Source organism: Rhipicephalus microplus, unplaced genomic scaffold, assembly GCF_043290135.1.
Source record: "Rhipicephalus microplus isolate Deutch F79 unplaced genomic scaffold, USDA_Rmic scaffold_12, whole genome shotgun sequence".
Lineage (NCBI taxonomy): Eukaryota > Metazoa > Arthropoda > Arachnida > Ixodida > Ixodidae > Rhipicephalus > Rhipicephalus microplus.
The window spans coordinates 20,773,873-20,797,422 of record NW_027464585.1 but is presented as its reverse complement, the minus strand read 5'-3'; the positions used below and the strand labels follow the sequence as shown (position 1 = coordinate 20,797,422).

The following is a 23,550-nucleotide window of genomic DNA, read 5'->3' as shown; positions in this document are numbered from 1 at the left end:
ACGTTCGCATGCTTTTTTGTGCATTTTGCCTTCTTCTGTTTATTCATTAACGAGCAGATCTGACGTAACTTTGTAGGCGCAGAAAACAGTACATCAACACCGTACCTATTAGCCACCTTTTTTACATTATGCGAAACACTATGTACGTAAGGCATAACATGAATAGGCCTCTTCTGCCTTCCTTCGACAGTTGGACCCCCGCCCTTGTATTTTTTAAGAAGGCTTTCACAAGCGCTAGCTAAAAGCTTTCACAAGCGCTGTCTCTCTTGTTTTTTTTCTTCAAGTTTGTGCAGCAATTCAATTTTTCAAACATACAACAAGTATTTGACCCAGTCACGTGTACAAGCAAAGGCGTCTGCGCATCAAAGCAAACAAGGTATAAGACAAGCCTATTCATATTGATAATCAACACGTGAGTAACAACTACGAAAACACAAACACAAAAAACGTGTCTTTCTACTTGCAAAAACTTACGGAACGGTCCCCAACAAACTAATAATCAATTTAACGTGGCAGCGCTGAACCCAGGTACCGAACTTTTTTTTCACCAAAGGCCACGTACGGCTTGGTTACACACCATTCCCCTTCTTTTTCAATGAAAAAAAAAGCTTCATCAATTCCCTGGTACACTTATCTCCATGTCAAAACAAGCAAGTGGCTTTATCTGCCAAAGGTTGGGAGCCACACTCTATACAATAAGGTGGCAGGTGCAACCCGCCGGCGGCCGTTAAAGAGGTCAAGTGTTCTTTTAGTCTTCCACCGCCCGGTTTGTTGTAACACCCCCGCATGACAATGGCAACATATATACAACACTGGATGTAAACTGAACATATCTATTTTTTCTCTTCTCCGGACAGTACGAGCAGGTCTTTTGTAGACACGAACTTTTTTTATGCACGCGGGATGAAATGCAGGACTACTTATTGGGAGCGAACATAACTACGCATACCCCACACCTACTGGCCAAAATTTTCAAGCAATGTGAATTCTTGTGCACGTAGGGTACCACAACCGCATTCTTTTCATTGCGCACGCGCTCTCATCTCCTGTGCGTATCACTTACACCTTTAACCCACTGGATTAGCATCTGATAACTCCTCAAAATTTCCGTATCAGGGTAGCCCGCCAACTTCAGCCTCTCAACCTGGCTCATGAAACTTTATTTCAACGCATGCGTGCACGTTTTCAGTGGCGCACTCCGCAGCCCAGCACAAATAAAGCTCGAACTAACTATCTTAGAATAGCCTGAGGTCAACGGCAAGATACCCTTTACGAATCAGGGCTTGTACCGCCAATAAAAACGTTTCTCGTGAAACCACATTCTAATATCAAGAAACCGAAGCTCTCCTTTTTCAGGTTGCTCATAGGTGAACTTGAGCCTATGGCCAGAATCCTTAAAAAAAGTTTGATATGTCAGCTCTCATGCTATGCTGACTGTCGGTTTTCATTACAATAAGGAAGTCATCAACATACCGAAAAATGCGGCAGGGCATATTCATCAAGTAATCGGCAACGGACCTGTTGACTTGTCCCTAAAAAATATTACTTATAACTGGTGCCACCTTAGATCCGATGCAAACACCAGATTTCTGGACATAAATGCCCCCTTTCCACTAAACACACATTGACCACAAGTAAAGGATCACCAATTCCAGAAAGCTTTCTAAAGAAACAGCGCAACTATTAACAAAATTAACTTCATTATTGTCCTCAACCACACATGACTTACCACTCTGCAGAAAGGTATTGCAAAAGGACTTGTTTTTGGGCTAGTTGGTGCATATTTTGTGCAGAAGACTGAGGCGCAAAAAACATAACTTGAAGCAGGAAGAGCAGGAGAGAAGACAGCACAGCGCTGTTCTGTCTTCTCTCCTTCTCTTCCTACTTCACGTTATGTTTTTTGCGCCTCAGTCTTCTGCACTCTGCGGAAGTTCAACATGCGGTAAGAAGTGAAACATGTCCTCAATGTCAATACTGAAGCCGAAGAAGAACCCGGGTTATTAGTTTTGAGAAATTCTACTACACCTTCGGAGTTCTTTACTACAAAAGGGTTGACTACACTGAGGGCTTCCAGGTGCATCTTCATGTAATACGACATCTCAGACAGCCAAGTCACTTTTTCAGATACATTGGCTCTGAACGGGGAATCAAATTTACGAGTTTTCACCGAGAAAAAAAACTTGCGAGTTTAATTCTTTTGCCCTTTTCACTCTACTGACAAGACCCGCCACATTCCTGTCTTGCAGCATAGCAAGAGCTTGCTCTGTCACCTTCCCTGTTTTAACGTCCACTGTTTTGAAATTCTTCAATACGACTGTCTCAGATTTTTCATTGTAAACGCCCTCATTCATGACCACAAACATTCCTTCCTTATCTGACAAACAAACCCTAAGCCCCTTCCCCTGTGAAAATTCGACGACCACCTTGTCAGGGGAGAGCCTTCGCCTAGCCAATGACGTTTGAGTGCGTACATCTATACAATGAGACATGCACCTTGTCTGCTTGCCTTCAGGCACACACCGGAAAATGTTCCTTGAAAAAGCTACCTTTTCTGCCGGTGGAAAATTTGGTTCAAACGCGAACTTGTGTCTCAGTTTCAAAACCTTGTTAATGTCCTCCGGGATAAAACGATCACCAAGAAGGCGCACTTCACCTTGGGTCAGTCCTATCTTATTCCTGGTTGGAAGTGTCGGTAGCACATTGCCCCGAAGGAACTCGGTGATACCCTTGGTCGTCTTCCTCCATGCTTTCAGGCGACGCTGTTGCCTGTAGGTTGGCTCAGTGGAGCAGGCCGCCACCAAACAGTCTTGGAAAAAACGAACTTGCCTCCACCAAACAGAGCACAAAATGTGGCACATCCTTCTGGCGTGTCCCACCGAAGGTTTGAGAAACCTGCACATCCATAGAAGTTCAGGAGGGCACAACCCCTGTTTTATATACCAAGAGCATACCCTTGCTCTGCACACACACGCGGCTATGGTGGAAGCCAAAGAGGCCAGGTCACCGTGAAGAACGTTGAGTTAGAGAGAAGAGCCCGATGCACAAGGAATACATTTCAATCCAGGCAGTAGAGGTTTGCGGCCAAAGGTTTGCTGCTAAAGAAATTTGCTGCCAAAGGGATAACCGGGCGGTGCATTAACGTAAGACTAAACGAATATCTAACCTTTTTAACGGCTGCCAGCGGGTTGCAGCTGCCAGCTCCTTGTAGCGTGTGTGGCTGCCAACCTTTGGCAGATAAAGCCACTTGTTTGTTTGGACATTGACATAAGTGTGCGAGGGAAGTGATGGAATCTTTTTTCATTGAAATAGGAGAGGGAAAAGTGTGTAAGCAAGCCGTCTGTGGCCCTTAGTGAAAAAGAAGTTCGGTACTTGGGTTTAGCGCTGCCACGTTAAAGTGATTGTTAGTTTGCTGGGGACCGTTCCGTAAGTTTTTTGGCAAGTAGCAAGGCACGTTTTCTGTATTTTTTCGTGGTTGTTACACAGGCGTTGCTTCTCAATATGAATAGGCTTGTTTTATACCTTGTTTTGCTTTGATGCGCAGACGCCTTTGGTTGTCCACGTGACCGGGTCAAATGCTGGATATATGTGCGTGTATCTTTCAATAAAGTTTAGTTGCGAGTTTAGCGCGGTGTCGTCTCTTTCACTGTCCTTGTATATAGTTTTGCGCTGTTTTTATTTCCCAAATTTGACCCACCAACTAGCCTAACTTTCGCAATTATTGCAATTCATTTCTTGTGCATCGGGCTCTTCTCTCTATCCCAACATTCTTCACGATGACCCGGCCTCTTTGGCTTCCACCATAGCCGTGTGTTTGGGCAGAGTAAGGGTATGCTCTTGGTATATAAAACAGGCTTTGTGCCCTCCTGGACTTCAAGGGATATGTGGGTTTCTCAAACCTTCGGTGGGACACGACAGAAGTATGTTCCGCATTTTGCGCTCTGAGTAGTGGAGGCAAGTTCGTTTTCTCCAAGACTGTTTGGTGGCGGCCTGCTCCACTGAGCCAACCTACAGGCAACAGCGTCGCCTGAAAGCATGAAGGAAGATGACCAAGGGTATCACCGAGTTCCTTCGGGGAAATGTGCTACCGACACTTCCAACCAGGAATAAGATAGGACTGACCCAAGATGAAGTGCGTCTTCTTGGTGATTGTTTTATCCCGGAGGACATTAAGAAGGTTTTGAAACTGGAACACAAGTTCGCGTTTGAACCGAATTTTCTACCGGCAGAAAAGGTAGCTTTTTAAAGGAACTTTTTCCGGTATGTGCCTGAAGGCAAGCAGATAAAGTGCGTGTCTCATTGTATAGATGTACGCACTCAAACGTCGTTGGCTAGGCGAAGGCTCTCCCCTGACAAGGTGGTCGTCGAATTTTCACAGGAGAATGGGCTCAGGGTTTGTTTGTCAGATAAGGAAGGAATATTTGCGGTCATGAATGAGGGCGTTTACAATACAAAATCTGAGACAGTCGTATTGAAGAATTTCAAAAAAGTGGACTTTAAAACAGGGAAGGTGAAAGAGCAAGCTTTTGCTATGCTGCAAGATAGGAATCGGTCTGGTCTTGTCAGTAGAGTGAAAAGGGCAGAAGAATTAAACTTGTAAGTTTTTTTCTCTGAAAATTCATAAATTTGATTCCCGTTTCAGAGCCATTGTATCGGAAAAAAGGACTTGGCTGTCTGAGATGTGTTACTTGCAGATGCACCTGGAAGCCCTCAGTGTAGTCGACTCTTTTGTAGTAAAGAACTCTGAAGGTGTAGTAGAATTTCTCAAAACTAATAACCCGGGTTATTGCTTGGCTTTCAGCATCGACAATGAGGATATGTTTCACTCCTTATCGCATGTTGAACTTCTGCAGAGTGTTAAGTCATGTTTGGTTGAAGACAATAATGAAGTTAATTTTGTTAACAGTTGCGGTGTGTCCTTAGAAGCTTTCTGGAATTACTGACGTTTTTTTTGTGGTCAATGTGTGTTGAGTGGAAACGGATGTCCAGAAATCTGGTGTTCGCATCGGATCTAGGGTGGCACCAGTTTTAAGTAATATTTCCCAGGGACAAGTCGACAGGTCTGTTGCCGATATATTTATGAATATGTCCTGCCGCAGTTCTCAGTATGTTGACGATTTCCTTATTGTAATGAAAACCGAGTCAGCATAGCATGGGAGCTGACATATTAAACTTTTTCAAGGATTCTGGCCAACGACTCAAGTTCACCTATGAGCTACCTGAAAAAGGATCTCTTATTTTTGATATTAGAATGCGGTTTCACGAGGAACATTTCTGTTGGTGCTACAAGCCCCGGTCCGTAAAGTGTGTCTTGCTGGTCACCTCAGGCCATTCCAAGATAGTTAAATCGGGCATTATTTATACTGCGCCACGGAGTGCGCTACGGAAAACGTGCACAAATGCGTTAAAAGAAAGTTTCATGAGCCAGGTTCAGAAGCTGAAGTTGATTGATTTGTGGGGTTTAACGTCCCAAAACCACGATATGATTATGAGAGACGCCGTAGTGGAGGGCTCCGGAAATTTCGAATACCTGGGGTTCTTTAACGTGTACCCAAATCTGAGCACACGGGCCTACAACATTTCCGCCTCCATCGGAAATGCAGCCGCCGCAGCCGGGATTCGAACCCGCGCCCTGCGGGTCAGCAGCCGAGTACCTTAGCCACTAGACCACCGCGGCGGGGCAAAAGCTGAAATTGGCGGGCTACCTTAATACGGAAATCTTAGGGAGTTGTCAGAAGCTAATCAAGTTGGTTAAAGGCGTAAAAGATACGCACACGAAAACAGAGCACGTGCGCAATGAAAAGAAACCAGTTTTGGTACCCTACGTGCACAAGAATTCACATTGCTTGAAAATTTTGGCCAGTAGGTATGGGGTACGCGTAGTGATGTCCGCTCCCAAGAAGTTGTCCTTTATTTGCTCCCGCGTGCATAAAAGAAGTTCGGGTCTACGAATGACCTGCTCTACTGTCTGGAGAAGAGAAAAAAATAAATATGTTCAGTGTACATCGTGTGTTGTATATATGTTGCCATTGTCATGCGGGGTCTTACATAGGACAAACCGGGTGTTACATTAACGTAAGACTAAAAGAACACTTGACCTCTTTAACGGCCGCTGGCGGGTTGCACCTGCCAGCTCATTGTATGGAGTGTGGCTGCCAACCTTTGGCAGATAAAGTCACTTGTTAGTTTGGACATCGAGATAAGTGTACCCGGGAAGTGATGGAGGCTTTTTTGATCGAAAAGGAGAGGAAAAGGTGTGTAAGCAAGCCGTCTGTGGCCCTTGGTCAAAAAGAAGTTCGGTGCCGGCGTTTAGCGCAGCCACGTTAAAGTGATTGTTAGTCTGTTGGGGACCATTCCGTAAGTTTTGGCAACTAGGAAAGCACGTTTTTTGTGTTTTTCTTGGTAGTTAAACACGTGTTGATTATCAATATGAATAGGCTTGTCTTTATACCTTTTTTGCTTTGATTCGCAAATGTCTTTGGTTGTCCACGCGACCGGGTCAAAAGCTTTATTTATGTGCGAGTATCTTTCAATAAAGTTAAGTTGCGAGATCAGCGTGGTGTCGTCTCCTACTCTGTTCTTGTCCATATTTTTGCGCTGTTTTTACTTTTCAAGTAACCAGGTGGATGCTAACTGATTGGTGGCTACAATCAAGGCGCGAGTGAAATTCAGTCCTTAAACACATAGTGATACTACTTACCTTTATGGTTAGGCGGCGTAAGCTACCACCTGATCTAACGGCCATAGCAGGATACAATTATCTATCTATCCCACCACGCCCAAATTGAATTTTTTAGCCACTTTCGCAATTCCTCATGGTAACGTCCGGCGGTTCTTTTACGTATGAATCAAATAGAAACGGACAAGCAGCATTTTATAGCGTCTGTTGATGCAAGAAACATTATTTATTGCAGCTAGGGGTGGATTACTGAAGTCATCAACATCGATTTGAAAATTTTCTACTGCGGCGCATGCATTCTTGCGCGTTTACCTTAATTTCTCGGTAACTAGGGCATTGCTGTTGCTAATACTGATACATACCAGTTGCTAGACGGGGCTGCATGAAAGACGAGTACGATGTTAGTTTTTTGGTTGATGCTGCACCGGCGCCATCTTGCTCGTCGAGTTCTGTGCGTTCTGAATAGATTATCAAAGAAGTTACTGGTTATAATATTGGGGAAGGTGCGGGGTAGAGGAAGTACCAGCAGTCGAAGCAATCGAAGGGTCACCGATGTTGCGACCACTGCGCGTCTCCATTGAGGTACGCAGGTCGTCCACCTCCACCAAGTCCGAATGGCGTACCCTTGATGACAGGCCCATATAATTTAACTGTCGACGCGTTAGTCATATTGCTCGTCACTGCCGCAACCGCTGAGCTCCACCATCACATGATGGACCTCAGTCTCACGCCACTTTTGTCCGCCAGTCGTCCCCGTTTTTTTCTCCATAAAGCCAACAACATTTTCTGCTCCTGCAACACCTCTGAGAAAACGTCGCTACGAACGGTCACCATCCCCTGCTCGTCATCAGTCCTGCTCGCCCCCACAACGCCGTGCTGCCTCCCCGACCGATTCGAAACACCTCCGACCGGAAAAATAGGCCATGTAGATTCTGGAGGTGCAGCTGCGTTGAAGACCTTCGTAAGAAATCCTCGCTTAACGTTAACGACGAACTGGAACCTTTTGGGCGTTACTGTCGAACATGTTCGTGTCAGCGCATTCATAGATATTGGCGCGCATGTGTTTAATATGAGTGCTAACCATCGCCGCCGACTTTAAAAAGTTGTCACGTCCGCCATCAACCAAGCTGTACGAGTCGCTGATGAAGGAACTGCCGCGATTCTCGGCATGTACTCTCCAACTAGATTCTAATGGGGAGAGAAGCACTGTCATTCCTTTCGCCGTTATCGAACAATGCCCTCACAAACTCATTCTTGGTATGAATTTTCTAGCCATGCACTCTGCCCTCACAGACTGTTCAGCTGGCTCTATTCATCTGTATTTACCCCTCTTTTCTTACCCGACCAGCCCACTGCAAACCAGCCTCTGCTGCATTAATTTCGCGCACCTCCCACCTAACTCTCACACAAGTCGACTTATCCTCCTCGCCGCCAGTACCTGATGGTGATTACATGGTGGCTCCGATTCCTGCCGTGATGCTTTCGCATGGGGTTGCTGTGCAGCATATGATTCTGACGATTACGAGAAAACGCATCTTCCTTGCACTGGTAAACTTCCCAATAACCACCCAAGTTATACCACAGGGTATCTCCCTGGCCAAAATTACCGCTCCCTTAGACGACCATGTCGAGCCCTTCAGAGTAAACGATTGATGCAGCTCAGTCAATAGTTCCACTCCATCACGTTTTTGTGGCGCCGAAATCGAGCGAATGGTGTCATCGGACCTTCCTTCAGGGCAAGCTGCAGCGCTTTGCCATGCTCTTGAGGCCTATCGTAGCATTTTCGACTTTGCCAGCAACTCTCTAAGCCAATAACTATCGAATTTGATACTGGTCATGCGACTCCCATTCACTGACGCCCCTACCATGTTTCTGCGTCGGAGTGTGCAATAATAAAACAGGAAGTCAGAAAAATGCTCGCCAAAAAACAATATCGAGCCTTCATGCAGTCCTTGGGCTTCTCCAGTCGTCCTTGTTAAGAAGAAGGATGGAACATGGCGCTTTTGTATCAATTATCGTCACCTCAACAAATTTACGAAAAAAATGTTTATCCTTTGCCTCACATCGACGACGCCCTCGGCTGCCTGCATCGTGCTACTTATTTTTCAACTATTGACCTTTGGTCGGGCTACTGGTAGATAACCATCGACGGCATGGACCGCGAGAAGACAGCATTCATAACTCTGTTGGTATTTATCAGTTTATGGTAATTTCCTTTGGTCTCTGCAATGCGCCAGGTACACTTGAAAGAATGTTGGACTCATTGCTTCTACACTTGAAATGATCCACCTGTTTGTGTTACCTTGACGATGGTATTGTCCCTTTACCCACATTCGGCCCACATCTTGATCGGTTATCAGCTATTCTGGACGTTTTTCATCGAGCCGAACTTCAGGTTAACACCTCCAAGTGCCACGTCGCTTGTCGTCAAAATTGCGTGCTTGGTCACCTTGTCGACGCCCAAGGCGCGCGTCCAGACCCAGAGAAAATTCGCACAGTAACAAACTTTCCGGTTCTGAGGACCACAAAGGATGTTCGCAGTTTTCTCAGGTTGTGCTCCTATTTCAGACGCTTTGTTAAGGACTTTGTGAACATTGCACGCCTCCCCACATACCTTTTGAAGAAAGACGCCTCGTTTATCTGGCGTCATGACCAAGCGTCACCCTTTTCCAAACTTGTGACTCTGCTTGCTTACAACTCCACCAATCTTGGTTTACTTTGATACATCAGCCCCAACCGAGGTTCGCACAGACGCCAATGGACAGGGCATAGGAGCTGTGCTATTGCAGCACCAACGGTGACACGACCGTGTTATAGCCTACGCAAGTCGGCTGCTATCTCCAGACAAGCGCCACTATTCCACCACGGAGCGCGCGTACCTCGCCCTTGTATGGCCAGTCGCCAAGTTTCGTTTATACCTTTACGGACGCTCATTCCGTATTGTCATGGATCATCACGCGCTCTTCTAGCTAGCGTTTCTGAAGAACCCCACAGAACGTCTCTTTACGCGTTCTCTGTAATGCATAAAACAGGGCGATTACATGAGGATGCGGATTGTTTATACCACTAACCTGTGGAAGAAGCAACCGATATTGACGCTAGCGTGGATGTTTTCCCGTGTCGCAAATGCTGAACATCGGCGATGAGCAACGTCGGGATGCTTTTTTACGAGCCATCATTGACAAACTGGAGTCAACACCTCGCGACCCGCCCCTACGAATGTTTTTGGTGAAACACGGGGTCCTATACCCCTGTAGCCTTGATTCCTTAGGGTCAGACTTACTTGCTGTCATTCCAGCGCACCTGCGTTCCACTGTCGTGCACCAACTTCATGACGCTCTCATTACGGGTAATTTAGGCGTTTTTCGCACGTACCATCACGTAGAACGTCGTTTTTTTTTTTGGCCTGGACTTGCCTTCTCTGTTCGACGTTATGTCACCGCTTATGAGCCCTGCCAGGGTTGCAAAACGCCGTCTGCCTTCCCAGCCGGCTACCTTCAGCCGATAGACGTTCCCTTTCAATCTTTCTTTCGAGCTGGTCTTGACCTGTTGTGCCCTTTTCTACTTTACACAGCGGGAAATAAATAGAGAGCTGTTGCCACATACTACACGACGCGGAATACGCAATCATATGAGCAATCCCGACCAGTTGCGCTAACGACATTGCGGACCTTCTGCTGTATGACATCCAATTAGTTCACGGTGCTCCCCGCCAACTTCCCACCAACCGTGGCCGCATGTTCTTATCAGCTGTCCTTCACGCAATTCCAAGGTTTTGACATACCAAGTGCAAATTTACCACTTCGTACCATCCCCAGTCTAATGGCCTCACGCAGCGCCTCAACAGGACCCTAACCGACATGCTTACCAAATGCGTTGCGCCAGACTACCAGCATTGGGACATTCATTTGCCGTATGCGACGTTCGCCTACGATTCATCCCGCGAATACACTGCCAGCTATTCGCTCCTATATCTCCTATAGGGTCGGGACTCATCTCCACCCTTAGACATTTTGTTATTTGCGGCCACTGCATATGCCAGGGAAGCCATCGCCCGCGCTGACCACGCGCGCCAAGTGTTCCGCAACCGTCTACTGACCTCACAGGCGCAACAACGACAGCTCTACGATTCTCATCGTAGAAACTTGCACTTTTTCCCGGGTTCTCTCATGCTCCTCTGGTCATCCACTCGGCGTGCAGGACTGTCTCAGAAACTGTTGTCGCCCTACACTGAACCAGTCCATATCGTTTGCCAAGTGACAGATGTCACGTACGGGGTTGGCCCAACCGATCCAACAAAGTCATTGTTATCATCGAGCAACGCCGTTCGCGTGGCTCGGCTAAAGCCCTATTACCCCCCTTCGACATCATCTGCGTAGATTTAGCCCGGGGACGGTGCTTCTACCGCCAGGGGTTACGATACAAAACAGGCGCTAAACGCGGCTGCATGAAAGAGGAGGAAGAAGTTAGTTTTGGTTGATGCTGGACTGGCGCCATTTTGCTCGCTGAGTTCTGTGCGTTGTGTATAGATTATAAAGAAGTTACTCGCAACATTATTGTCGTTTTAGATGTTGTCATACGTATAGCTCTCACTGTGACGCAAATGTTTTTTTGACTTAAGTGTTCCTGTAACTTGGCGTGAACTAAAATTAGTAGGGAGGGCAAGATTATTTGACGAATATAACGCACTCATCATGACATGATTAACGTAACAATTTTGTTGCGTATGCCGTCAAACACTTCCCACCGGGCAGTGGCACATGCCTGTCCTGGGGTACGCATCAATGGTATGGAGGTATGTGACACAGGTGATTGGCGCTTAGTATCCACCCAAAAACGGCGAGAGCGAAGATGGTGCTTTTTAACGCGTGAGCTTTAAGAAAAAATCACACTACATTCCCCTCGAGCAAACCATGTGTAGATGCGATACAGTGGGCGCTAACGCTTACACTGGCAGCGACGTTGATGCTGGCACTCATCACGGTGTTGCGCAGGAGAGAAACCTCGGGAGGCACAAAGCACGCAGTGTTGGACCGGTATTTCCTAAGAACCTGTCAATCGCTGTTCATCGGCAATGAGAGGAAGGAGAAGGAGATTAGGGGCCATGATCCAGATCCCCAAATTCGAGACAGACACGCTCAGTCTGCTTTAAGTTAACGCGCACGCTGCCATTTTCTATTGTTCAACTACGAACACAAGAAATCTCCCAGTTGCACTAGCTTGGAGGCCAAGATCCTGTCCCTATAAAAACGGGGTCGCCAGTGAACGGCTTCGCAGCGTGCGCAGTCGGTTTTTCAATGAAGATACTGACTTTATTCGGCAACAGTTTTTTTTTGTGGCACTGAAAGGAAAGCTATGGAGGTGGAGCTTCTGCGCATGTAGCACTACGCAAAGTAGTCCGTTTTGGCGCGCGTATCGTAACGTTTGTAAAGGTTATGGGGGCCCCGCAGGGGCGCCTGCGCAGGTAGGCGTTTGGTGTGTAGCGACACCACGGACCCGAGCTAACGGGGGAGTTTTGACTCCCTCCCACGCCTAGCCGTGCGTGGCTTTGCCGTGTCCGGGGAAAAGGGGATCCTGGAGGTTGAGCTGACGCTGGGTGATTGGACCTTTAAGGCCCCCCGGCAGAGGCAACACACCCCTTTGGCCCTGGCTTCACGTAGACGGCACCCCCGGATTGACCCGCCTGAGGGAATCGGCAGTCGCCTTTTCCTGTCTCCCCCTCACATCTTCGTCTTTTCTCTTACTTTAAATCTTTCCTGTCCTCTCTTCTCTTCCGTTGACTTCCGTGTTTCCCGGCGGCAAGGGTTAACCCTGTGTGGCTATCCTACCTTGGATACACCATATTCGGTTATAGTGGTGGTGTACAGCTGGCGTCTGCAGGTCCTGTGCTTACAGACCCTGCAGCGTCCCCTTGTAGGACTCCATGGTGGGTGGCTGGCGCTGCTGCCGAAAATGAACTTTTTCTTATGGCTTGTTCCTTCCCCCCACTCCCTGATCGCCCTCAGAAAAGAGGGCGCACCGATGAAGTATTCCAGTTTTTTGGTCACCAGAGAGTATCCTTTCCCCGATTCCACGTTATCAATGCTGACACACCCGGCAAACCAGTGAGAACAATTTCACCTTTTCTTGTTTCGAAGTCTTTGACGGAAATCTTTGGCCCAGGATATAAAGCATCGAGAATGGCAAGTGGTGACCTCTTGTTGGAGCTCCGCAACCAGAAACAATATGAGAAACTGCCTAATCTAGTGAAATTTGGAGATACCAAAATCATAGTAACCCCACACCGAACCATGAACACCACCCGTGGTGTTGTTTCAGATGATGACCTGTTAGGGCTGACTGAGGCTGAACTCCTGGAGGGTTTCAGCGAACAGAATGTCATCAACGGGAAACCAATTAGGATGAGACGTCATGGCAAAAAAGTCCAGACTAAGCACCTAATACTTACGTTTATTTTAAGTGTACTGCCTGATTCTGTTGAGGCTGGGTACATCAAGCTTCGAGTGAGGCCTTACATTCCAAACCCTCTACGATGTTTCAAATGCCAGCGGTTCGGCCACAGTTCGCAGAACTGCCGAGGCCGCCTAACTTGCGCAAAATGCAGTGCTGAAGACCACACATCTGATGCCTGTGAAATCTCTCCTCACTGTGCGAACTGTAATGAGGAGCATGCCGCATACTCACGGTCATGCCCATGCTGGAAAAAAGAAAAAGGAAATTATCACAAGTAAAGTGAAACAAAACATTTCATTTAGGGAGGCATGAAAACAGGTGTCCTGCCTACCAGAAACCAGCTTTGCCGAAGTGGCGCGTCAGGGGGCAGCGCCACGACGGCCCCCGGCGCCTGTCTGGCACACGCGTAGTGAGCCAGCGGTGACGCCTTCCGCCCCCTCGGCGGTTGCAGCAAGTGCTGCTCCGCCATCCAAGAAAGACCCACCAACCTCCGGGCTGGGGGCCGCGAAGGTCTCGTCCTTTCAGGCGAGGCCCTCAAAACAAATGCAGTGCTCGCAAGAGCGTGTGTTCAGCGCCTCGCAAGAGGCAATGAACACAACACCGAGCGTGAAGGCACAGCCAGCGCCTAAGGATCGGCGTGACTCTGTCGACCGATCCAAAAAAGAAAAATCTCGTGTCACGGTCCCAGGAAAGGGTCCGTGAGCTTACTTTCCATCCTTGAGCACAGAACACAAAACACACCTAAAATGGACACGCAAATACTACAGTGAAATGCCAGAGGCCTATTTATTAACCTAGATGATATCAAAGACTTGCTTAATGACTATCAGCCAAAAGTGTTCTGTGTTCAAGAAACCCGTTTAAAATCGACTCATGTGAATTTCCTAAATCAATATGTGGTTTTTCGTAAAGATCGAAATGGTGGCAATTTCTCTTCTGGAGGTGTGGCCATCATTGCACAAAGAAGCGTAGCATGCCAGCACATTGTGCTACAAAGCTCTCTTGAGGTTGTGGCTGTTCGCGCTATTCTATTCAACCGTCTTATATCTATCTGCTCGATCTACATAGCCCCTCACGAACCATTCAATAAAACAGAGTTCGAAAAGCTTATTGATCAGCTTCCAGAACCATATGTGTTAATTGGAGATTTTAATGCTCACAGTTTGCTATGGGGTGATACCAAATGTGATGCGAGAGGTCGTACAATAGAAAACATTCTTCTCGCATCTGGAGCCTGTCTGCTCAATAAGGCAGAGCCAACATACTTCAGTACCACACACAATACATATTCATGCATAGATTTAGCCATTGGGTCACCATCACTCCTACCTTACTTAGATTGGAAAGTTATTAATAATCCATATGGTAGTGACCATTTTCCAACTCTTTTAGTTACAAAACAACGGGATGACCGGCCGTCTTATCCCAAAAAGTGGAACTTTCATGTTGCGAACTGGGTGAAATTCAGAGAGCTATGTACACTACACCTCGAAGAGGTAGACCATTTGGGAGTAGAAGAGATGGCCAACTATATTTCGGAATATGTTCTTACTTGTGCAAAAAAGTGCATACCGCAGTCCAGGAATGATAAGGTTAACGCAAAGCCATGGTGGAATCGGGATTGTGAAGTTGCTAAAAAACGGCAAAACAAAGCATGGAGGGTTTTTTCTCGCTACCCAACAGCAGTAAACTTGATAACCTTTAAAGGTTGCAAAGCGAATGGAAGGCGTGTTCGCCGTATAGCCAAACGGGAAAGCTGGACACGCTATATATCCTCAATAAACTCCTGCACAGACGTCAGCAAGGTTTATAATAGGGTGCATAAACTTAAAGGACAAGGCCCAAATCCCTCCCCTTTGGTGAATGACTGCGGTGATACAATAGAAGAACAGGCAAACGCTCTTGGCGAACACTTCGAGAAAATGTCAAGCTCAGAAAACTATACCACTAAGTTCTTACGCCACAAAAGCATAGCTGAAGTGTACCTCTGTGCCGGAACAAGGCTCGATCAGACTAATACAATAAACCACTAACAGTATACGAACTGAAGCTCGCCCTTGGTTCCTGTGGAAGTTCTGCTCCTGGTTCTGATACGATTACTTATGAAATGATCAGAAATCTCCCCGATGAAACCCTGAACTGCCTTTTAGCACTTTACAACAAGGTTTTCAGTACCGGCAAAATACCCTCTGCTTGGAAAGAGGCAATAGTACTACCAATCCTTAAACAGGGCAAAGATCCCTCTTCGGTAAATAGTTACAGGCCTATCGCCCTCACAAGCTGCCTACTCAAAGTGTTTGAAAAAATGATTAACCGCCGCTTGGTCTATTACTTGGAATACAATGGCATATTGGACCCGTGCCAGTCTGGTTTCCGAACAGCTAGATCCACAACTGACAATCTTGTCCTCTTCGAGTCATATATACGTGACGCGTTTGTACACAATCAATACTGTCTGTCTGTTTTCTTCGATCTTGAGAAGGCATATGATACTGCCTGGCGATATGGAGTCTTGCAAGATCTACTGTCTTTCGGTATATGTGGCAGGTTGATTACTATCTTAAAAGATTACCTGTCTGAAAGGAAGTTCCGTGTAAGAATAGGTACTGTGTTATCGCGCACATTTATCCAAGAAAATGGAGTGCCGCAGGGAGTAGTATTAAGCTGCACGCTATTTATAGTTAAAATGAACTCTCTTCGCTCTGTTATTCCACCTGCGATATCGTAGTCTCTGTACGTGGACGACATTCAAATTAGTTTCAAATCGTGTAACTTGACTGTATGCGAACGCCAGATACAGGTAGGTGTTAACCGACTTGCAAAATGGGCTGACGAGAATGGTTTTAAGTTTAACACTGACAAGACTACTAGTGTGCTGTTCTCGAGACGAAGAGGTGTGCATCCTGACCCCTGCATACTAATAAATGGACAAAATATAGTCATCGCGAAAGAACAAAAATTCCTCGGTGTAATTTTTTATTCCAAACTCACCTTCATCCAGCACATAAAACAGCTGAAGTTCAAATGTCTCAAGACCATGAACCTTTTAAAGATTTTATCGCATCAGTCGTGGGGGACAGACAGGAACTGTCTCATATCTCTGTTTCGAAGCCAGGTTCTGTCACGTATAGACTATGGATGCATAGTATATCAGTCAGCTTCAAGGACAGCACTGAAAATGTTGGACCCTGTATACCACCTAGGTATCCGGCTGGCACTTGGTGCCTTCCGTACCAGCCCTATTCAAAGCCTTTATGCAGAGTCAGATCAGTGGCCACTAGACTATGAGCGCACGTATCTAGGAGTCAACTATGCAGTTAAGATCATGTCTCTGAAGCAGCACCCATGTAAAACACTTATGAACGATGTGTCTACTACCCAGTTATACCTAAACCGTCGTTCTATCGCCCCACCGTTTCCATTGGCAATAAGACCTGCAGTAGAAAAACTCGCAATTTTCTTCAATGACTTGGAGGAAAGTGACCATGTCGAACACATCCTTCCCTGGCAGCAATGTCCAGTTACTTGTGACTGGTCTTTCAAAGACATCATAAAGGAAAATTGTCCAAGTGCACTTATTGAGCAACATTTCTTGGCCTTTGAACACAAATATCGTTCAACCGCGTTCTTCTATGATGGCTCAAAATCTCAAACATCTGTATCTTGTGCAGCCTATGGACAAACGTTCTCGGACACCAGAACCATGCATACACATAACAGCATTTTCACAGCGGAAGCCTATGGTATCCTGCTTATTATACAAAACATTAAACAACACAAGATACAAAAGTCTATAGTGTACACAGATTCTTTAGGTGTTGTCAGGGCCCTGTCTTGTGGCAAGTACAGCAAGAACCCTACTTTCAACAAGCTCTTTAATGAAATCTATGCAGCCTACAACTTCAAACTTTCTATTGTTATTTGCTGGGTTCCAGGTCATTCTGGAATTGCGGGCAATGAAATAGTGGACAAGAATGCACAAGAAGCCGCTGGTCGGCAAACCATAGATATAACCTCTGTTCCGGGTGTAGATCTAAAACCTGTTGTACGTAGAGGTCTACGCAACCACTGGCAAGCTGAATGGGACAGAGAAGTCGACAACAAACTCCACCTTGTAAAACCCCAGCTGAGAAAAGTTATCCCCCCAAAACTCAACAGGTTCGCCGAAGTCGCTCTAACACGGCTCAGAATAGGCCACACTCAAGCCACACATAAACACCTTTTGACAGGCACTGATCCACCTACATGTATACACTGTGGAGAGAGTCTAACCGTTGTGCATGTCCTCATACAATGTCCTATGCTTCACCAAGCACGACTGACCCATTTCAGGCAGCTCTATCAATATCATATCCCACTTCATCCAGCGCTGTTTTTATCACTTGATGCAGTGGTTGACCTTAAGAGGCTTCTTCATTATCTTGGGAAAGTGAAATTTTTAACAATGATATCATTCCATCCTAGGCACCAGGCTGCGCCTCAAGTGTGAGGTACCCCCTGGTGCATAAAAAGTATGTCTGAGCCTTCGCAGTTCTTGCTCAGGCAAGGACTTCAGCTGCGAGGGTCTTGGGCCTTGCAGACAAATTTTTCAGCACAGACTTCAGCCAACAAAATGAAGGTTTTAGCAAAGTGACATTTTTTTTAAACAAAGTGACATTCTTTTAAGTGTACTGCGTTTTAAATGGTTCGTAGATATTTGTTAATTTTTAATCATGTTTTAATCATTTGTTTCAATTTTTAAACCAATAACCGAAATGAAACACTTGTACTGGCGCTCTTTGGCCTTAGATGCCCTTGCGCCAATAAAACTTAACGTAATAATAAAATAAAGGTTATGGGGGCGCACTATCAGCGTTTTATATAACTGCAGACACTGCTTCGCGGTTGAATTGCACGTAAAAATGCGGGGCTTTCTCGCGCAAAGTCACAACAGATAAACTAAAAGAAACATGAATATTTTACTAGTGTGAACTGCGTCCTGTCTCAAATAGCTCCACGTAGAAAATGATTGAGGGACATTTATAGCTCGTGGTTGAAAATACGAGCGCTAGTTTGCAGCTAACTTCAGTGGCAAGAGGATACACTCAATTTGGCTCCGTAGCTCCGTAACTATATCGCTTCCCTGGTCGAACTCGAGCGTGTTGGTGGCATGCGGCGCTTTGTAATATCTACTGTAACTGGGATACATTCATTGCACAAGAAAATGAACTCTGTTATTTTGAGCTTTCTGAAGGATATCATACAATAAATACAATCAAATTGACTTACGAGCGTGAGAAAACACTAAAGCACGACGGGACATTAGGTGCCACTCTCTGATTGTGATCCTGCAGCTGATCGTTCATCGCCGTTGTCATTCTCGGCGCGTTGACAACCACCTACGTCCAGTGAAAAATCCTCGACGTCAAAACGGTTTTCTTGAACATCAACGCTGAAAGTAATCTGAGGAGTTCTCTCTGCCAACGACTTCGATAGCACCAACAACGCGTTACTCATCACGTACGTTTATCTCAGCGTGCGGAGATCATTTCGTTCCAGTACCCGGCAAAAAATAAATCGCCTTCAGTGTGCTGCTATGTATGAACGAACGCAAACAAAAGACGCGTTGCAGCGTAGGCCAAGGTTTACAAACGTAATTAAGTAGCGAGCCTGCGCTACTTTCAACGTACAATGAATGGTATAGCATTCATGCACTACAAAAGTACTGCGAATGCTATACGCACGTAAAACAAGGCTAGTTTACTAGGTAAATGTTATGCACATAACATTTACCTATCTAATGTGGCTGCAGAAAACATCACAAAGCTTATATGTGTACTCTGCGGGCTATAACCGAGAGCGTGAGTTGGCACGTTTTTCTCGCGTTATCTTCGCATCTCGCAAGAACAAATCAGATATATCGTGTCACGAATTGTCCGGTATATTTACTGATTCACAAGAAAAGCATAGTGGTTTATGTTTTTTGTTGCTAACGTGTCAACACTGCGGCTAGAACCGCCGATTGAAGGATCATTGGGAGCGTATGTCTACTGATCCTCCTCGAGAGAACGTTTCTGAATTCCGCTAGGTGGTGCAACAGTCAATGAACATTGCGAATAACTGATGCTGCTTTTTTAAGTGTTACGGGGTGAGAGAGAGAAAGCGTAGGAGTTGAGAAAGGAGGTGCGAAAGCGCAAGCGCAATGGGGGTGTAGAGGGGCGGCATTTTGAGAGAGAGAACAGCAACCATTGGTCAGAGGGACCCTAAAGGCAACTATTCTTTTGACTTTGATTGTTGAAATAGCGGTCCAGAAGCCTCGTAGTGTAGGTTTTGTGTAAAGAAAGGGCCTATTTCTAAACAAAATGAAGTTTCAGTGGCCCGCATAAAGTTAGCGCACTTCAAGTTACCCACCTCAAGAAGCGGACCGACTGGACCGATTCACGTCACTGTTGCGATGAACAAACGTTGCCCAGCTTTACTGCGCTACTAGCAGCAGACAAAAAGCAGAAGAAGTGACAGCAGCCACAATAGCCAATCATCAAATTCCTGCCATTGGCTTCGAGATCGCAGACATTTTTCGGTTGAACTGTGCCCTGTTAGATGGCACCAAATGTTCTGTTTAACTACGCGAAAATTCAATTTTTGAGCCACTCGCGCCATTCCTCATAGTAACGTTCAGCAGTTATTTTATTCATTATTGAAACAGAAACGAAGAAGTTGAATTTTACCGCGTCTCTTGATTCACGGAAGGTTCTTTATTTATTGCAGCTAGATTTATTACAAATAATTAAATGTAGGTGACCCGTCTGATGTCCTCGCAATCGTTTTTAAAATGGCCTACTGCGGCGCATATGTTCCTATGCATTTACCTTAACTTTTCGGTAAGTAGGGCACTGCAGTTGATAATATTGTCCTTTTAGATGTTGTCCTACTTTGAGCATTCACTTTGACGTAAATCGGTATTTGACTTTAGTGTCTCTTTAACAGAGCTTCCGTGCGTTGGCGCTGCGAGGCAAAAGAGAGGGAAAGGATGCGCAGCGCATCCAAAGGATGGTCAGCAAAGGATGGTCACGCCGTCCATAGGATTGAGCTCGACCCTAAGGTGCTTCGCATCTAATTTCTGACATTGGCAGCGTTGACCTGACGAGTGTAAAAAGTAAATGGCGGGTTCAAAGGAGAAATCAATCCCCAGCATTCTGCGTGGCAGTTGAGCCATGCTAAGTCTCGGAACTACTTTTCAAATAAACCGTACTGTTGGGAAAACGTCAGTCTTAGTTGCAGTGCTGGCAATCCGCATTTTTAAATGTTACATATGTAGTCCTGTAATGCAGCCGCGCTGTCGAGTTAACGTCGATTGTAGTTAGCTGCCAAGCGGTGAAGTTTATTCATGCAGCAGTGTCCAGGACTACCATCATTGCGAGCGCCAGCGTTTCATAGCTTATCGCTTTTGGCATTGATATAACATTCATGTTTCTTTTGGAATCATTGCACAAGAGGAAATACCTGGTTATATAAACCTCTGCACCTATTCAACATATATCTTTGCATGCAACATTTGTACCTATATTTAGCGTCATTTATTAGCGTGTCACCCAATAAAAAGGTTAGAACATCATCACCTTTCCTCTGCATGCTTGGCGTTAATAATGTTGATTCTCAAGGTGGTTGGGAACTGCAAAATTTTTTTAATTGGTTGAGCATTTGGTAATGTGCCTCCTGGAGAAATATTATCGAGCATATTGTCTTCCTTCAAACGCTATGCCATGGATTCAGGGATATCTTCAACCCAGCCAGCAATTAGTAGAAATTAAGAAATATTCTGCGGCGCGCCACGTACCTTCGGGCCTGCCGCAAGGCAGCGTATTTGAAGCACTGTTGTTCTGGATTTATTTAAGTCATATAGCAGGCAATATCTCTCTTGTAGGGCATTTGAACTTCTTTGCGGGTGAATGTTAAAAACTTAGCCTCAAGAAACATTTACCAATGGTTGAAGAATTCAGTAATAGCAATTTCAGATTGGTGTGAACTTTGTGCATAGAAATGATTGTAGAGAAATAGTCTTGCTGTGAGTATCACGAAAAAGGTAACTAGAATATTTTTATGTTTTAAACGGCACGGTAATTATATTTGTTGAAATACAAATACTGAATAACATATTTACATGGTGTGACCATATATCGCTTACCTGCTCTGCAGATATGCGAAAAGTTTGTTTTTGAATATAAAGCCTTGAAAGCACCTTTAAATGCGAAGATATTAGCCTGTAACATAGTAGTGCCTACAGACATTGAATATGCGGTGGTTTTCAGAAATCTCCACATCAAGAACACATTAAATATCAAGCATGTGCAAAGGAGGGCCGTTAGGTTTATAATTGGATAATGAAGAAGAGAAGACTCTTTGGCATTACTAAAGCTTGATAATAATATAAATTCACTAGCATAGCGTCGTAAACTTCGTCGTGTACTGTTTCCAGAAAGCATTATAAATTCGGCTTCAGCTACCGCACTATGTAACACTTCTACAAACAAGAACAACAAGGCTTCGACAGCTTTTTTCGTTACACCACAATTTGTCAAAACTAAATTTCACACGAATAGTACTCTTTACGCAAATCATACTGATATGTAATTCCCTTCCTCATGACTTGCAATCAAGTAACTTTGCAAAAGAATGAGAACAGCAATTCTTTTAACAAGGAAGCATAAACTTGAGCAGAGCTCCACATCCTCGTAATATTTTTTGCCCCTGATTGCTCTTTTTATGGTATTACATAGACGGGTATGTGTTACTATATATTACAAAAAAGAACAGTATGTGTTACTATATTTACCTTTTTAACGTCCACAGTAGACGTGGACAAGAAAGATGGAGACACTTGATTAGCTTAAAAGTTAGCATGTTAATGTGAACATCTTACTGTGTGCAGTGCCTTGCTATTATTTTGAGAGAGTTTCATTGTTTTGTGACTGATTTGTGATTTCTTTCGTGCGTTCCTTTTCTTTTCTTTCATTATGTTTAGTGTGTCACCTTTGAGTTCGCTGATGTTACTTGCACGCAGTTCTTCACGGAAGGGAAATTTTGCCTAAGAACAACTTCGTCTTCCGCAATATGGCTCTAAGTCGCATCCTTTTCAAGAAGTGTCTACTCTTTCTTTCATTTCCTACTATTAGGTTTATTTTGTAATGGTTTGTTTATTGTATTGACGCTCCTCGAACGGAGAGCATATTGGCCTACACTATTTATAATTACAATAATAATACGACTTAAATAAAAAATCTCACGAGCACACCGAGTATGTACTGGTACGCTCAGCTCGTAATATATATGATTATCTGTATTGTACTTCAACGTGGCACGTGATGGCACTGCACCAAAAAGTTGCTAACGCTCTGTTTTCTAATTGCACGACTTTTTTTATAGATTGCTCGAGATTGTAAAGGTATTGCGCAAGAGTTGCATGGTTTGGCAAGAAGTGTTCGACAACAAAGTGCAGGTGAGTCTGTCATCTATCTATCTACTTATCTATCTATCTATCTATCTATCTATCTATCTATCTATCTATCTATCTATCTATCTATCAGTCGTTTGATCGATCTAGCCGCTTACATTTGAGTCCTCTCGTGGTCACCCATTTAACTTGGCGTGAACTAAAATTAGGATGGTAGGGTACAATAGTTTGTCAAATATAACGCACTGGTCAAGACATGAATATTGTCACATTAATTAAAAAGGAAAAAAAGAATATTTACTCGACTCCGGTCTCTGTTAGGTCTAATATTTTCACTGCTATATGATTAAGAACCGTGTATCTTGTACTTTCAAGTGTAGCTTATTTATATATTTATTATGTCATGTGTTCAGTCATATTGTTTTGTTAACTGTTCCCAGACTGTACCATGGAGCTGAAGCCATTGTCGGGCACCCCAACCTCTAGCCCCGGCTTCCTCATTTATATGAAAGGAAATAAACTTCACTTCACCGTTTTTCGTTTTCCTTACGCGTACGTCGTCAAACAGTTTGTGCCAGACAGTAGCACATACCCATCGGTGGGTATGTGCTACTGGTATGCGGGTATGTGCCACAGGTGATTGACACTTCGTATCTACCCAGAAACGACGAGAACACACATGGAACGTGTGAGCATTAAGCAATACCTGACATCGCTAGAGCATCGACCCAACAAATGCGAAGAATAATTGTGAGGGCCCCAGCTAGAATCATACCCAAGCATCCTGTACGGCAATGAAGCATTTTACCACAAATCTATGCCAGGTCTTGCAACTACTTTTCAGTCAGATGCCAATCTTGGTGCAAAGTCATGCGTGCCTGCAGTTTTGCCTAACCAATTTTATAAACACTGCATATGTACTGTTCGCATACAGCCGTCAGGTCTGGTTAACGTCAATTGTCGTTCAACCTCTCCATGCGAAGAAGTTGAT

The 23,550-nt window shown here is 45.0% G+C and overlaps 1 protein-coding gene across 4 annotated transcripts in view; it reads left to right on the top strand.

The window, feature by feature from the left end:
• Positions 1–23,550, top strand: part of LOC119166687 (beta-hexosaminidase subunit alpha) — a 592,332-nt gene that overhangs the window by 476,428 nt on the left and 92,354 nt on the right. For all 4 annotated transcript variants that reach the window (XM_075882395.1, XM_075882396.1, XM_037418007.2 and 1 more), the window contains one exon: positions 22,532–22,604. In XM_075882395.1, the coding sequence (XP_075738510.1) occupies positions 22,532–22,604 (73 nt within the window). The remainder of the gene's footprint in view (positions 1–22,531; positions 22,605–23,550) is intronic.